This window comes from Dryas octopetala, chromosome 3 (genome assembly GCF_963921425.1).
Source record: "Dryas octopetala chromosome 3, drDryOcto1.1, whole genome shotgun sequence".
Taxonomy (NCBI): domain Eukaryota; kingdom Viridiplantae; phylum Streptophyta; class Magnoliopsida; order Rosales; family Rosaceae; genus Dryas; species Dryas octopetala.
The window spans coordinates 10,593,742-10,610,402 of NC_141368.1; the positions used below are offsets into that span (position 1 = coordinate 10,593,742).

Sequence of the window (16,661 nt, forward strand, 5' to 3'; positions counted from 1 at the left end):
TTCCGGTGGTCAATATATTATTAAATATACTCTCCAGTGCAGGGGGCTATTATTATTTTGATATTTTCCCCTGCTTCTGTTTCTCAGTTCTTTTTTTTTTTTTTGTTGGAAAGAAGAGTTTTATCTTTTATATTTGGGGAAAGGAAATGTCAGTGTTCATTATGCAATTGCATCAGTGTTCATATAATGGAGGAAAAATAGTGTGACTGAGGATAAATTCTTGCATGCAATTGGGTGTATAAAACATTTTTTTTTCATAATAATTGATCACATGAGGAGTTATTGTGAGAGTGAAAAACTATATACTATCGTATGAAAAAAAATAATAATAATAATCATGATGAGCATTTGAGGGTTTGAATCTTTTCAGTGGATGTAGATCTTGATAGCTCTCTGTGATTCTTTTTAAGGATTTCAAATACTCATTTAGACTATAATAATGGTTTATGTAAGCAGCATTTTGTCCACTTAAATCTCATTTAACTTGAAAGTTCGAAACCACAAAGGTAGAGTGTCAGTTTGGACAGTTGGATTCTCTGGAGAAGAAAGGTCTGCAATTATATGAAGAGTACGTATAGTATCATACTGCATAAAAAATGGAATACATCTTATCAAAACTACAAAATTAGGGTCATTAAGGATTATAATTCTTCTTTGGCGGATTGTGCTGAACTCTAATAAAAATCAAATAAAAATTAGACGTGATCCTCTATTGTATGGTAGATTTTACATGATTATAATTAGTGTGACACAACGAAACAATTAATTCATCGCATTATAATTTTTCATAAAATGAAATTAAGGTCTGCTAAATAATGTTAAATATCTAGTTTAGTGAATACTTAAAATCAATGAGGGGGCCAGGGCACCACTTAGTATTATGGTCAAGATTGGCAAACCATTACCTTTAAACATCATCATTACCATAACTTAACTCCTCGTAAGAGATTGAAACATGCATCATTTGGTCCTTAAGAAGTGTCATTAATCATTAGAATATAATAACACTTGAAGACCCATATATATCCATGCTTCATCTTTTTTAATCCTTCATAGGATATAGCTCGCTATCTATAAGTACATGATAATTAACTACAGATTCCAATCAAGGTAAATAGTAAGTGAAATATTTCTAAATTAATAATATTTTGGATAGCTGAATCAATCTTTTTTTTTAATAAATAAAATTCCATGCTAGCTGGCTAGCTAGCTATTGCAACTTATGGAAAGCTGCTTGCTTCTTTTACATTATTGAAACCCACGGTCAATGATCATAAGCTCATAGTACAAATTGCACTCACCGAATTTTTTTTACCAATTTCATTCACTAGATTATGTATCCATCAGTATGGTAAATGAGGTTTAGAGTAGCCTTATATATTTAAATAAATAAAAAAGGGTTAAATATAAAAATGGTCTACGAACTTTACTATAATTTTTAATTTGGTCTACGAATTTCTCAAATTGTACTAAAGCAGTACAAACATTAACTTCCATCCACAAAATTAACGGAACTAGTCATGTGCACAACATGTGACTGCATTTTCAGGTGTATTTTAGTCCATTCATCACATTTTGGCTTAAATTTTGACTTCATTTTTTTTATGGAAGTTAATGTTTATATTGCTTTGGTACAACTTGGGAAATTCGTGGAATAATTTGACATTTTTTATAGTTAATAAACCAAATAGAGAATCACAGTAAAATTTTTAGACCATTTTTGTATTTAACCCAATAAAAAACTGTCATATCATTTAGTAAATAAATTTGTTAAGTGTAGCATTACTTTTTTTTTTTTCCCTAACAATCTAGGCACGGATTTGAAATATTTATATTAATTTAATTTTAGAAATGAGGTTCAGAGTGTTCATACCAATTGAATAAATGAGAAACTGCTTGGTGTTTCATAATAGATGTAGTGGTACGTAGTAAAAACACAACCACGAAGTATAATGACCATGAGTTGTGGGGATAATTAATTAAGAGTATTTAAGTTATATATCCTTAATTCAAAAGTGTTTTTTTTTTATTTTTTATTAATCAACAACTCTCGGTCATGAAATTTGAACTCAAAACCTGCTACAAAAAAGAGAATGTGTGTCACCACTAGACTAATGGTCATTGGCTTAAGCCAAAAATTTGTTTTTGATTTAGAGGAGAGTGCATGAGAAACTCTTGCCATGAATATGAGGATGTATACTCTTACCACTACATTGTAAGTCTCATTCTTTGATCCAAAAGCTTAAGGTGATCGAAGAGAAACATGCCTATTGCCCAATAATCTATTCCAAAATTTTAACACGCAGTCACAAACTAGATCAGCTAAATACCATGAATGACGTACGGGATTATGTGTACACAATCGAACAAATTTTCCAAAGTAGGGATTATCACGGTGGATCGAATCAAAGACTTCATAGAGAACTAGATTTCGATATACCTTAAGTTAATGTTAATTCTAAAAGTTTAAGTTGATAGGAAATAGATGTATCCATCCAGCAAATTTGGTACATCAAACTAATACAAATACATGTTAACTAATATATTCAACAGAGCTGAAGGACACATGCATGAACAGATGGATAAAAAGGAAGGCAGAATTTAAAGATAATCCATGCACGTACGTATGATCGATGTAACATTTAGAAGCTCAAAAATTCATTATAATCGTATATATAGAGGTCCTATATATGCTTTTGAATATATATATTATACAAACAGTCTGAGTCTGCTAATTAAGGTGGTAAAGAAAAAGGAGGTGAAAAAAACCAGCTGTACGTACAGTTTTTTGGATCATGAAACAGGTTGAAGTACTTCCTATAAGCTTTGGTAAGCTTTCGTTACGGCGAGCTCTAAAAGATCGAAGAAAGCAAAAGGACAGAATAGAATACTGATATTTTGAACACAAAGTCACCGCAGATTGTACTTAAAAGAATCAAGTGATGAGATGATGCTCATCATGATGAATATTGGAAAGGAATTATATATGTATATGAATTATCTCAAGCACAGTATATAAACATGCATGGTCCACCTAATAATCATGCCTCAAATTGCAGAGTCTAAATCATTTAAAACAATTAATATTTTTGATCAGGATCGGAGAACAATTAATAAAGGCTATGCGGCTGCCATTGCTAGATGCTTGTGCACAAATTTATAGAAAACTTCACCTTCATCATTTATGTCATATACCTTATGCAATAAATATTAATAATAATATTATATATAGTTGTCTAGGAGACACTAATTTGATCGAGTACTATTTGTAAAGAATGTTTAGTTAATGTAATATTTTTAAAGAATTTTGATAATACATATTATATTATGCAGTTTTATACATGTAAGATTCTTGTACTAACTGTGCACATTATATATAGAAGTTGTGTAAGAATATTATGTAAAGACAGATTCCTCCTTTGAAGAAGAATCTAATTAGGTGTCAAATTAATTACACACTAGCTATTAACCAATCTAATAGTATTTCTCTGCATTCTGTTGGAAGAAGTTTCAAATTCGAATTTTCAATCGCTTCTCCCCATATAAAAAGAAAAAAATAATGCGTGCAATTAAAACAAAATTTAAATCAAAGAAAACTTTAAAAAGAAAATGAAAAACAAAAAATATAGATGATTAAGATTTGTAGAACTAGAAGATGATTTAAAAGCTAGCTTGAATTTGACCTAAATTGATGAAGAGAGTTATCTGAATAAAAATATATAATGTGGTAAGTTATATATAGCAATAGCTAGCAGAGATGTATTAATATATATTAGAAGTTTTGTATGGCAATGTCCCCACATAATGTATATGATTAGAAAAAAAAATTATGTGACTGTATTACTATGTGACATGCTAACATGGTATTATGAATTCACACAAATTATAACATATATATATATATGATTTGTAAAGATATTGCTTAATGTTAGAATTTTAGATATTAACAATGAAGGGCATAAATTAAGTAGAATCCAAATTAACAAACAAATATTAATTACTGGATATGTTGGTATTGGTGGAGTGCTACGTACTACTTTGCAGCGCTAAAGAAGTAGAGAGAGAGAGAGCTAGGGTTTCGAGGTGCATCGATCCTTATTTCAGAAAATCAAGACAGACAAAAGTAGTGTTTTATGTTATCTTTTTTAAATAAATTCATAAAAGTTTACTGACCTTCCTTTTCTCTCTGCTTGTTTGTTTCACTCCATTCCTTTACTTCTCTGGTACTGGCACTGCCAATGAGAGAGAGAGAGAGAGAGAGAGAGAGAGAGAGAGAGAGAGAGAGAGAGAGTTTAACGCCTGCCTGCCTGCTTGGTTAACTTGAGGGGAGGGTCTTCTCTCTGTTTGTTCTGGTTGTTGCCTCGAAAAGGAGCTTTTACAGAGCAGCAGTAGTAACTGCACGTGTGACCCAGTACCCAATGTCCATCTCCCCCCTCCCTCGATCCCTCTCTCCATAATAATAATAAACCCTAAAATAAAAATAAATCACTCCCACACAGACAGACACAGACACACAGAGATCGAGAAAGCAAGACAGAAAGAGAAACACAACCCTAGCTAATTAACACCAATTTTGAAACAGAAAAACCAACTCAAACAAACCTTCTTTAATTTCAGCAACAAAGACATTAAGAACAAATGAAGATGAAGAAAATCTGAGCATGGGAAGAGAATATTATAGAGGAGGAAATCAATAATAAATATCAAATAAAGAAGTATATATATATATATATAAAATGTAAATTCATCATATATTTATTTATTTTTGAACAGAGACACAGCTGAGAAAGTGATCACCAAATATAAAATATTGTTGCTGCTGTGCTTCATCTCTAAGCTAACAATCAGTACATGTGTAGTACTTGAGGTGAATTCAAAGCAAGTATTGATCCAGTAAAAGCGATCGAACTCCCTCAAGCTTCTTCAATCAAAGACCACCCATAGCATATATGATAATTAGACTAAAAATTTTATAAAATTAAAGAAAGAAGAAGAAGAATGAAAATTAAGCTGTTTCATTTGAAAATAAGCAAAAGAGGAGGCCAGGATTAATTGAGAAAATGAATTAAAAGACGCAAAGTAAAGTGAGATGGATCGATATATCTTCTCTTGTCTAAGTCTGGTTGGTCGGTCGCTGGCTGGCTGGCTGGCTGGCTCTGAATGAGAATCAATAAGAAGGGCGTGGCGTTCCCCAATATGCCTCTGCAGGTAATTGGCATGAATTTAGAAGACTTTGCGGCATCCCATGAAAAAGTGAAGGTGTGTTAGGGTCTTGATGTTGCTGCTGCAACAACTGCTGATGTTGTTGTTGTTCTTGCCCGACAACCCCGGGGGACCCGAGCGTCCCGCTTCCCGCCACTGCCGTCGCCGCCTCCTCCTCCTCCAGCGGCAGCCTCTCGTAAGCAGCATTACCAAAAGATGCCGCCATAATCACCACTGGGCCCGACGCCAAGAGTGGCCCCACCACGCTCCCTCCGACCACCTGGCCTTGCCCCCCCGCCAGGTATATGGTCAACCCGGACGCCGCCGGTGGGGCAGGAGGTGGCAGAAACGACCCGGAAAGCGAGAGGATTTCAAATCTGCCGTGTAAAGTCACCACGGCCCCGGGGGAGGCCGGCTGCCTTAGAGTGACATTCGTGACGGTTCCGCTGCCGCTGAGAATACAAACCCCTCTCTGCCTCCGCCGCGCGAAGGTGGCCACGCTGTCCATGATGTCGCAGCCATTCGTGATTTCCATCACGTGGGACCGGAGGGCGTTGGCGCTGTCCCGGGTTATAATGATGGGCGGCTTCGCCTTGTTCTTAGAGCCGGCGGGACGGCCTCTGGGCCGTCTCGTGATCTCCGCTTCCCCACTGGTGGACCCCAATTCCTTCCCTTCCAGGGAGGTGGTGGTGGCGGAGGTGGTGTGCTCATCGCGGTCACGCTTCATGCCCCGCAGGTTCAGCCCTCCGCCTCCTCCACTGTTTTGCTCATCTTCCGAGTTTTGTTGTTGTGGTTGCTGGTGGTGGAGTTGGTGGTGTTGGAATTGGTGGAGGGGATGTAGATGGAGATCTCTGGAGAGAAAAGGAGGTGGATGTGGGCGGCCATGTGCTGCAACTGGATCCATAGTGATAGTATGTTTCTTCTTCCTCAAACTCTCTCTCTCTCAAACAAACTAATTAATTAGTTTGCTCAAGTAGCTCTATAGCTCAAACTTGTATGCAAAATCAAAAGCCCAACTCTTTTTTGTTGGGTATTTGATGAGGAGTAGAGAGTGATACACGAATCTTGGCCAAATCGAAGAAAATGAAAAGGGAAGGAAGGGTTTCTAGCATATACCCACCACCAACTTAATTTCAGCTGAAATTAGAGCTGAATTGAAGATCATCAACCATCTCAATTTTCTTCCTTGAAATTACGTTTCTCTCCTCTCTCATGCACATATCATCTCATCATGATTATGTGAGTTGGTTAAGACTTAAGAGTTCGGGAGAAAGAAAAAGTGAAAGAGAAGAGTAGAATTAGATTAATATGAGGAGGATATTGGGGGGCTTTTGGGGTTGGAGATAGAAGACTTTGAGAGAAGGGTGAGGCCTTTCAGTACTTTTGGGTATGTTGCTGTTGTTGTTGCCTTGCTGGATTAATATTAGGGTTAGGTCTGAGGATTTAATCGGAGGAAGGAGAGGGAAAGGGATCCATGGTATTGGGGTTGATGGTTGATGCCCTTTGAATTTCATAAATTTGGTTTTGGTAAGACAGCGTGCGCATAGGCGGTGTGTGGGTCCCACTTCTCTCTCTCTCTCTCTCTCTCTCTCTCTCACTCTGCTCTTACTTGCTCCCTCCTTTTCTCCTTCTCTCCCTACCCCTTGGCCCTTGGATTGAGGGCCCCAGCACCCCTACCCCATGCTCCTTGGCTCTCATTTATATGTGCGTCTTTTGTCTAGCTATGAGCATATATTAGCTAGCTTTCTAGCTAGCTATGATTAACTAATTAATTAATTAGCTAATAAAAAAGCCTGCAGGCTGTAGTATATAATTAAGTTATACTTAACATCATCTTAATTGTACTAATTCATTTCATGGTCTTCTTGCTACAATATTTCTCGATCTCTTCTTTGTTCAATCTCTTTATTGGTTTATCGATCCCTTAATTTGCTTTTTCTAATTTCTTAAACAAAAAGAGAATCAGAATCATACTGTAATTCTTGAATTCAAAAACCTTTTAAACGAGCTTTTTCCCCATAAATCGATCTTTTGATCACCTTCACATTTCATTTAACTTTCATCTGGGTTAACAAATTTGTCTTCTTCCCAAAGTTCATCATGCATAATCCTTAACTTAAACTTTCTAGGGATTAATTAGCACAAGTGATAAAGGAAAAGTGGGACAAAAGATTAGAAATATAATAGGCTATGATCGAATTTGATCCCATCCAATGTCCTAATTAAAAGCACCCATAAAACATATCTATAAAAAATGTACAAAATTTTAGACATCATCATCATCATCATGCATCCTAGTTCATACATATATAAGCATATATACCTAATATTTTAGCTTTTCAGGTTTGGATCTTGTGACTGAAGGATACCAGTATATCTTTCTTCACACTGCAAAATCAGCATATGTATATATATATAGACCTTACTCTATATACCAAACTGATCTCGATCTCACTGATCGATGCAGAAATTAATATATGGAATGAGAAACACATGCCTAACTAGAGCGCGCAGCAGCTGATTAATTAATTTCTTCACTTGCATGCTAATTACTGTCAATATTAATTCATGGTTAATCATCTCTCAACCTTGAGCTTTTGAGGCCCTATATATACAAGGCAATGCTTGTGTTCAATTCTTAGCTACGTACCAATACACAATATTGCACTTGTTTCAAGTAATTAATTACTAATTGAAGGCATCTAATTAATGTTGAGGATCTTAAGACAAAAGAAAACGCAAGACCTTAATTATTAATTACAAGCCTTTGCACGTCATCCGTTACTGCAGAGAGCATGAAGCAGCATTAATCTTGCAGTTTCATAAATGGCAAGACCAATGCATGTGAGTCTGTGAACACAAGAGTGGCACTTTCCGTAATTCCAACGGAACTACCGGAGGCGTTTTCGTCATTTCTTGGGGCTCATGGGAAATTGGAGTGGGCCCCACCCGAACAGTTCGGGTCAGGTGGGAGTCAGGGCGTGTCTTAAGGGCGACTCTCGTTTTTTTTTTTTTTTCTTAATCAAGGCATTGTTTGATCGCTTGATCAGTCTATGATGTCTTTTCGAGTTTGTGGAGGCAACCGGCCGTTTGCTATTTTGCTCTTTGCTTTGCTTGTTGTGGTGACGTGGCTCTTCCCCCGCTCCTTCCCATTCTCTCTCTCTCAGCTAGTCAGTCATATTACTCATATCCAATCGTGACATTTAACAACATTTTTAATGTTTAAATAGTGTCTTGAATTGCTTACCATTAAACAATTTTTGTCATTAAGTTCAATTTAATGTCAAGCCCTTCTATGGCTGGGGCAAAAAGAGTGAAAAGATAGATGCTAAACTCTAATTGGAGTTTTGGGAACATAATGCTATACATACATAATATGTGTTACTTTAAATAGCTAGGTAATGTTTTATTACTCAACATTTATTTAATTTGTTATCATTAATTTAGAGTAGACATTCACTTAAGAGTCAATATATATTTAGGAAATGGGGTTGGTCTATTTGGTCGAGGACATTAGCTTTCCATTTGCACACCCAGATTCGAACACTCATCCTTCCTTCCCATGTACTAAAAAAAAAAAACGAGTCAATATATATAATTAATAATTCAAATTTATAATATGTGAACAAATGAATGTTATAATGTTATATATGTTGTAAGCTGTGTACATTAAAGATTACCTATGGGTTTGTTTTTCTAATATGCATTTAATTGTTTTTCTAGCTTGTGCAACAATGCGCAAGGCTCCACCATGTAGTTCACATGATTAACGACTTGTAGTAATTAATCTGCAATTAAAAACAAGAATTAGCTATCGAGTAATGGAAGCTTAATTTATATTGAGTAATGTTGTTTTTGCTAGACATGCATGTTATGTTGTACGTTAAATGTTGATTTCCACAACACATTTAAACAAAAAGTTTACATGATTAATAATATATTCAGATTAATTAGTAATATATATGATCGATAACATAGCATCTCAAGCTGATTGAAAAGGAAAAATTATTATTCTTATCTTATCATTCATTTATAGACATTAATTGTTAATTATATTTGTTCCAATACATGATCAGTCTATTCCAAATTATATATTGGCACACCCCCCAAATGAGACCTGTATCTATCTCTTGTTTTTTTTTTTCCCCAAATAAGATTGTGATGGTGTATTAAAAAAAAAAAACATGCATTACTTACAGTGAAACCACTAGAAACTTATGTCATCATTATGATGAGCTAGCTAGCTGCGACAATATTTGGGTAGTTTGCATATATCTTTGATCTACTTCCATATATTATATAGTCTGTATTTAATTAGAAAATTTAAGCATAATGTTGGTCTTATTTTATGGATGTGTTTCAACAATTAATTTAGGATAGTCAACCCCAAACAATAAGTAGAAGTTAAAACTTAAAAGTACACTTAGATGTATAGTTGACTTGCAATTAATTCAAAAAATTTAGATCATGATCATGAGAGACTTTTTTGATAAGTTCGAATTTGGGTTCTTCACATGAGATTTTTGTGTATTAGAAAATTGCAACTTGGTCACGACCATGCCCCCAAAGCTGCCTTGGTTCCAACTTCTAGCTATATAATCCCACTTTTCCAAAAAGAAAAAAAGATAAAGCCATTATTTATGAATTTAATTAGAGAGACATATATGAATGCATCTTTAATTAGCATAAATAGAATTAGACTCTCAAATTAAGTTAAAATATGTATAATTAACTATGTGTTTTGGATTTGCCATAATTCAGCAATTAATGGAATTGAATATTGGTCATAATTAAAACAATTAATTACCAACCGTCCATCAAACAAGATGTAGAAGAAAACGTCAGGCACCGTTGGATAATTTGTCCCGATGTGGGAGGGGGCAGGTTGCGAGGGTCTCACGCTCACGCAAGCAAGCGTCCAACTCACTCACAGTCACAGGCAGTGACTGAGCCACGCACGTGCATGCTAATTGAACTACCCACCCACACCCACCGTGACCTTCGGGCTTGGCTAAGCTAGCTCCTTCGGAGATGATGTCATGTTGTTCATCACTTGATCTCCATCGCTTTAACTTCAATTTCTCTCCCGGAATCCAATGAAACCATACCTTCCAACCAAAGTAATGTCCCATATATATATGCCTCATGCCTCTAGACATACGTACAACTCAGATCATGTTGGGGTGCATGATTAGCTTAAATTAATTCAAATAAGTTTAAGTAAAAAGGTTATGGTTTTAGTATTTAGGTCTCGTTCAAGCTGTTTTGTATAACCGTACGTTGTTATGTGATTTAACTAATTTACATACTATATTGTAATAAGAATAAATGTTATTAATATCAAACTCTAAAAGTAACTGATCAATCTATTCTACTCCTTAGTGCAGCAGCTTTTGGTAAGTGATTAATTTTGAATAATTAATTTTTTATAAAAAATGTGGATAACTAATATCTTGAGAAGATATGCAATTCGTTTTGTGTTTATGTTTTAGCAGTAATTAAAATAGATTACTAGCCAGTGAGTGGCATTTATTAATCGAAATGATGCCCTTTCGATTGAGCTCATTACGCTAGCTATTTCATAGATGGTCACAAATTGTGTCGAAAGCCATGAAGATAAAGACTATTAATTTTTTTTTCTTGCCAGACCAATAAAGAAAGATTTGTCATATATTTTTTTTCTGCATGTGTTTGTTTGCATTTGTTTTTGTTAGGAAACTTGTTTAGTGTTGATGGGTTGGAGTGGTGCAAAACAAAGAAGGCCGAACATAAATGTTATGGAGACAGTTTGACTGCATCGTCCGTGGTGCTGGTGTAGGTTGAATGGCAAACCACAACGTGTGGGCGTGAATGAATGAATGAATTAATCAATATGAGAGAGAGAGAGAGAGAGAGAGAGAGAGAGAGGTGCATTCTGCTGACAGTGACAGACTAGTACGTGACTGGAAGAGAGACAGAGACAGAGACTGAGTGAGAGTGAGCGACCTTTCTATGTGCCTAGAGGTCGACGAATGGAATAGGAGGGAATATGAAAGCGCCATCTTTGCTTGCTTTGCTTAATTGGGTTGGGTAGCGAGAGAGAGAGAGTGGGGTATCACTGTCTCTTTCACACGCGCTGAATCCCACGAATTACTGGATTTTGATGCTAATCGTTTTGTTTTCATTTAAATATTTTAGGCAGCATTTATTGATATTTTCATTTGTGTTTTTTGTTTTTACATTAAAAGGAAATGCAGAAAGCCTTCAAATTATTTCAAGTGGTGAAAGTTGGTGAAAGTATTGGGGTAAGGGTTAGGATTAGAGTAGATTAAGATTACCTCTAATATAATATTAAAAAAAAAAGAAATACGGAATAAATTTTGACATATTCTAATCTTAATCTATTATTATAAACTTTATCACTATTTGAGCTAATTCTAAAGCCAAAAATGTAGTTAAAATTGGTAATTCATTACAAATGAACTTGTTTGATAGAAACACTTAGGATGATCAAAATACAAAAGCTTATAGATTTTATTATAATTAAATTTTAATTTTACATGCCCTTAACTTTTCTTTGTTGGACAATTACTGTAAAATCTTAAGCTAATTTTTTTTAAACAATTATTTTGTCTCAAAATCTTAAACAAAGATATATTGACATATATATATATGGAAAATGTTAGGGAGATCATCTCTTTATATTATCTATGTACCATCTCTTTAATAGAGATGGGCCCCACTTGTATTGGTGTGTCTTACTTTTATTAGAAAGATGGTACACTAAGGGTACAAAGAGATGGTTTTTTTGGCACTACCCTATATATATAAAGGATAGATGGTTCAAACTCATAGCATCAACAAAGCGTTGATACTATATTAGACAACTAATGTGTTCCAAGAGTTTAAACTACGAGAGAATGAGCTACAATGTATATCAAGGCAACAATCATGACCCAATACTCCACCCTGATAGAATTAGAGCATCCAACCCAAAACCAATTGGCAATGGGTGGAGAGGCCCAAGACTTATAAGCACATATGCTAAGCCTTAGTTTTCCGATGTGAGACATTGCTCCACATTACTCTCAACACGCCCCCGCACGTGTGGCGATATTTTGAGCCTTACACGTGAACAAATTATATTGGGTGACGTGGGAGCACGTGTGACCGTTGGGCCTTACACGCGGATAACCAAGCTCTGATACCATGATAGAATTAGAGCATCCAACCCAAAACCAATTGGCAATGGGTGGAGAGGCCCAAGACTTATAAGCACATATGCTAAGCCTTAGTTTTCCGATGTGGGACATTGCTCCACATTACTCTCAACACACCCTTCCTGATCACCACTTGACATGATATCCTAATTTTAGATGTTGGCTTTCTAATAATGTTTGCAGTCAATGGTTGTATATCTTTTTTAGGTATGAAACATCAAAGTTACAACTCTTGGAGTTAATAATTTAAAAATGAATTATTAATTATTATTTCATATAGCTAGCTATAATATTCAAGCAATTCTTCATTAGCTTCTTTGCTATTCGACCAAATATCATAAATGAGAGAAAACGTAGAGATTCTAGGGTGCATATGCGAATAGGTAGCTCCACGCCAATTAAAAGTTTATGTGTCAATTTCTTCTCCATGTCCCAATATAGTGATATACGTACTGAGAGGAAAAATAAATATATTATTACACGTACATGTGTGCATAATTTGATAACTTTATTAAAAACAATAAAATTTGGGCTAAAAAACATGAAAACATCAAGTCTATAAATTCGGTATGTGTACGTACATTCGAAATATGAATTGAAAAGTATACGAGTCTAGAAATAAACTCTATTGGCAAGAGGTCAGTTACTGTGTCCTTTTTGGCTCCAAGTTAATTTTTGGTTTGTTAAGAAGCAACTAACAGTTGCTAGTCCTCTAGTGAGTCAGTGTATTGGCAGGGTCACATAAGTGCAAAACTAATGTGTTGAGGCTTTTTGACTTATACTTAGTTTGACAATTTGGGTGGTTAAATTGGGGAAATAGACAATTCAGGTGACTAAATTGAAGGAAGATATATATATCGATCGACATATTTGATGGGTGTGCATGATATATCAGTTTCCGCACAACAAAAAGGCCCGCCATTGAAGCCCATTACCTTTGTATTCACGAATCATGATCATTTAGCATACATATTCGATCACCAAATTACCTCAGCTTGAAAGGTAAGAAGAGCAAGAAAGATGAACATCAACAATTTGTCGAGCCAAGTGTAAACTCAGATCAAGCCAAGCCATTTTCCAGCTCAACGTACAATATATAGCTAATAAGCTGTTAAACTAATTAATGTAACAGATTAGTTATTTGCTCATTAAGCTTTGGTTAATTATTCGAGAGGTTAATTTGACTTATATATATCTTGACTATATACTCTTCCAGATCCTCTTATTTATTAGGCAGCTTAGTTCAACTTTCACTCTTCCAAATTAATCCCACCCCTCCTTAAAATTTTCTTCTTGTTGTTCAACTCAAACCGGCTAGAAATCTAATTGAATTTCTTCATCTAATTATACTTTGAGGATGAGCATAAGATATATGTGTCACTGGATATGCATAAGTTGTTAGTTAATTAAATTTAATAATGAATATATACACTTTACTTACGTATGCGGAATACAAGGTGTCATTCTAACCCTATTATTATAACCCTATTATCCTCATAAATAAACAAATAATTAAATAAGAAATAAATATCGATATGAATTGTCCAAGATGGTTCTACTTCTTGACAGAGAAAAAAAGAAAGAGACAGAAAATAAACAAAGAAATAGGGCTAGTGATTGGCCGAAGGAGAATCAAAATGGTATATTATATATTTTTTCTATATGTATATAGATTGATGGGTGTGATCTGATCGAGTCTTTCATGCATCGATGGGAGTACGTACAACTGGTCCATGCACGCCAATGCCACAGCACCTTATCAAGTTTGGCCAGCCCTCTCTTTCACTAGCTAATTAAGCAAACAAGGATGACCATCTTAATTAATTGATTAATATTATTAGAAATTAAAATATACAAGTAGTGATAACATCATAACACCGCAAACTATCCCTCTCTTTCTCTCAAGAAACAAACAGAAAAAACAATTTTGTTTTTGTTTTTGTTGTAAATTGCAGTCTTAATTAATGTATGCAAATGCAACCAAACCGTATATCATTTTCATGAGGCAGTCAACGTATATGAAGCCACCAACTCTTCATCGATCACCAGTACTAACCCCTTCTAACAGTTAATTTGCACTATTACCCAGCTAATTAATATACATATGATCAAGTGCGTTAATTTCAAGGTACTGACAAGTTTAATATATACAAAGCCGTTCATGCACACCTGTTATCAAGTCTTCGGTAACGCCATTGAGAGTTTGGTGAAGTTCTTTTTAAATAGGCGATCACTTCTTACAACACTCAGCGTTGCTTTCTTCGCCCTTTTTTTAGGGTATAAATCGATGAATTCACCTCATATCCTCTTAGGGTATAAAATGACATTTGTGAAGGCGTAATATATGTTAGGGTTAATTTTGAAATTTTAACATAAACGCCAACAAACTAAGTCCAAACGCTCGATCGGTGTAGAAAAATTATACATACCAAACGCTCGATAGTGGTCATCGAACGCTCGGCATTATGTGCGAACATTCCTACCTAAATGAAATTGTATATATATACATACCAAAATCAATTAAAGTACTCAAACTTTACCGTACCAGTCAAATCTTTATGTCATGTACGTTTGGTGTCTAAGGTTGGCCGGATTAGATAGGTTAATTCACTAAATTTAAGATATATTGAAGGCTAACTTTTAACTTTATCCAAAGAAAACAAAAAATGATAGATTAGTCATGATAAAAACTTATCACTTTCCAATCCCCATAAAATGGTGGGATATCAACTCTTTATGATTAATGCATCTTCTTTCTTCAATTTGGACAAAATTTAATAGTTTGCCTCTATTTCTTCCTATATATAATATGCTTTGAATATATTTAGTGAGTTAATTACCTATCCAATCCAATCTTGACACCAAACTTGGCCTCACTAAAAATCCATGTATGTATACAACCACTGTGACTTTTTCTTAGGATGTAATAATATCTCTTTTATTTTATATTTTTTAAAAGCAAAAACAAATATCTTAGTTAAGTTCATTACACTACGACAAAGGTAACTTTCAATGTCACACATTTTAATGGCGTGAGTTTTTCATTTATTCAAAAATATGACTTATTAATTATAAATCTTATTTATTTTAACAAGTAAGACATTAACATGTATATTGTACATGTTATTTAATAAATAGATTTAGAGAACAAATTTGGCGGGTTTAGTATTAAAAACTTCTCTAATATGGGATACATATACGTACATAATTAATATAATGTGAGATGTGAGTCAGCGAGGAAATTAATCTAGTATTACTGTTCTCTAATATTTTAAAGTTTTCTGACCCAAACAAAAAAATACATTAAAGTTTTGCTTAATTCCATTTTTCATCTTTCCATGCACCTATATATATATATATATATCTATATATATATGTATATCCATAATGACATACTTAATTTTGCTTCTTTAATTATATGGTAATTAAAAATTTTAGGAATTGGATCACAAATCACAATCTAGCTAGCTTAGATCTAGTAGCTAGTTTGGTCCCAGACCAAGATTCTTGGGTTCATACGTGCAATGCAACCAACTAAGTCAATTAATTAGCAGCGTTGAGTTCACGGGGTTCATTGAGAACAAATTCTTAGAAACTTAATTAGAAATGATTTTATTTGTTGAATTTAGTGAACATATGAATGAATTAAGTTAAGTCTTCAAGAAAGACATAGTCTTCCCTTAAGAGAGTAGAGTAGAGTAGAAGAAACGAATGCATGTAATTAAGCAGCTTAGCAAACTGGACTTTCTGCTAGCTTTGGCAGCAGTGCACCAATAATATTGTGATGCTTATCTTAATCAACTCCATCTCTTAATTCATTAAACTAATTGAAACCCAATATCTATCCAAATAAAAAAGATAAGAGGAATGCATTTTTCTTTCTACCTTCTCCTTCGACTTCATTTATTATCATTCTTATTATATATAGTGTAGTTTTATAATGAGAACTGCGCGTTTAATTTTTATATCACCCTAAAAATCATTTTTGAAAAAAATATATATATAAAATAACAAAATCGAATATCGTTTGGTTATATAATTGTGAATTAAATACACAGAATGTGAATCTAGTTAATTGTTACCCAAATAATTTGTTTATTTGATAAGAATTATATGATCAAATAATTTTCGATTTTGTTGAATTTTTATTTTTTTTGCAGAAATGATCTTTAAAGAGTGATTAAAAAAAAGAAATAATTGTAATCATAAGAATATACAGCATAATAAAAATTATTAAAAAAAAGAAAAAGAAAAATGAGA

General features: G+C 34.2%; 1 protein-coding gene across 1 annotated transcript; it reads right to left on the bottom strand.

Annotated features, from left to right (window-relative positions):
- Positions 1-5,167: 5,167 nt before the first annotated feature.
- Positions 5,168-6,106, bottom strand: LOC147290771 (AT-hook motif nuclear-localized protein 22-like). Its single transcript, XM_086236566.1, has one exon. It carries the CDS (start codon positions 6,104-6,106, stop codon positions 5,168-5,170), a length of 939 nt encoding a protein of 312 aa, XP_086092692.1.
- Positions 6,107-16,661: the final 10,555 nt, after the last annotated feature.

What these genes read in the sequence shown, in the direction of transcription:
- LOC147290771 (XM_086236566.1), bottom strand. Translation starts at nt 6,106, where the DNA reads ATGGATCCAGTTGCAGCACATGGCCGCCCACATCCACCTCCTTTTCTC.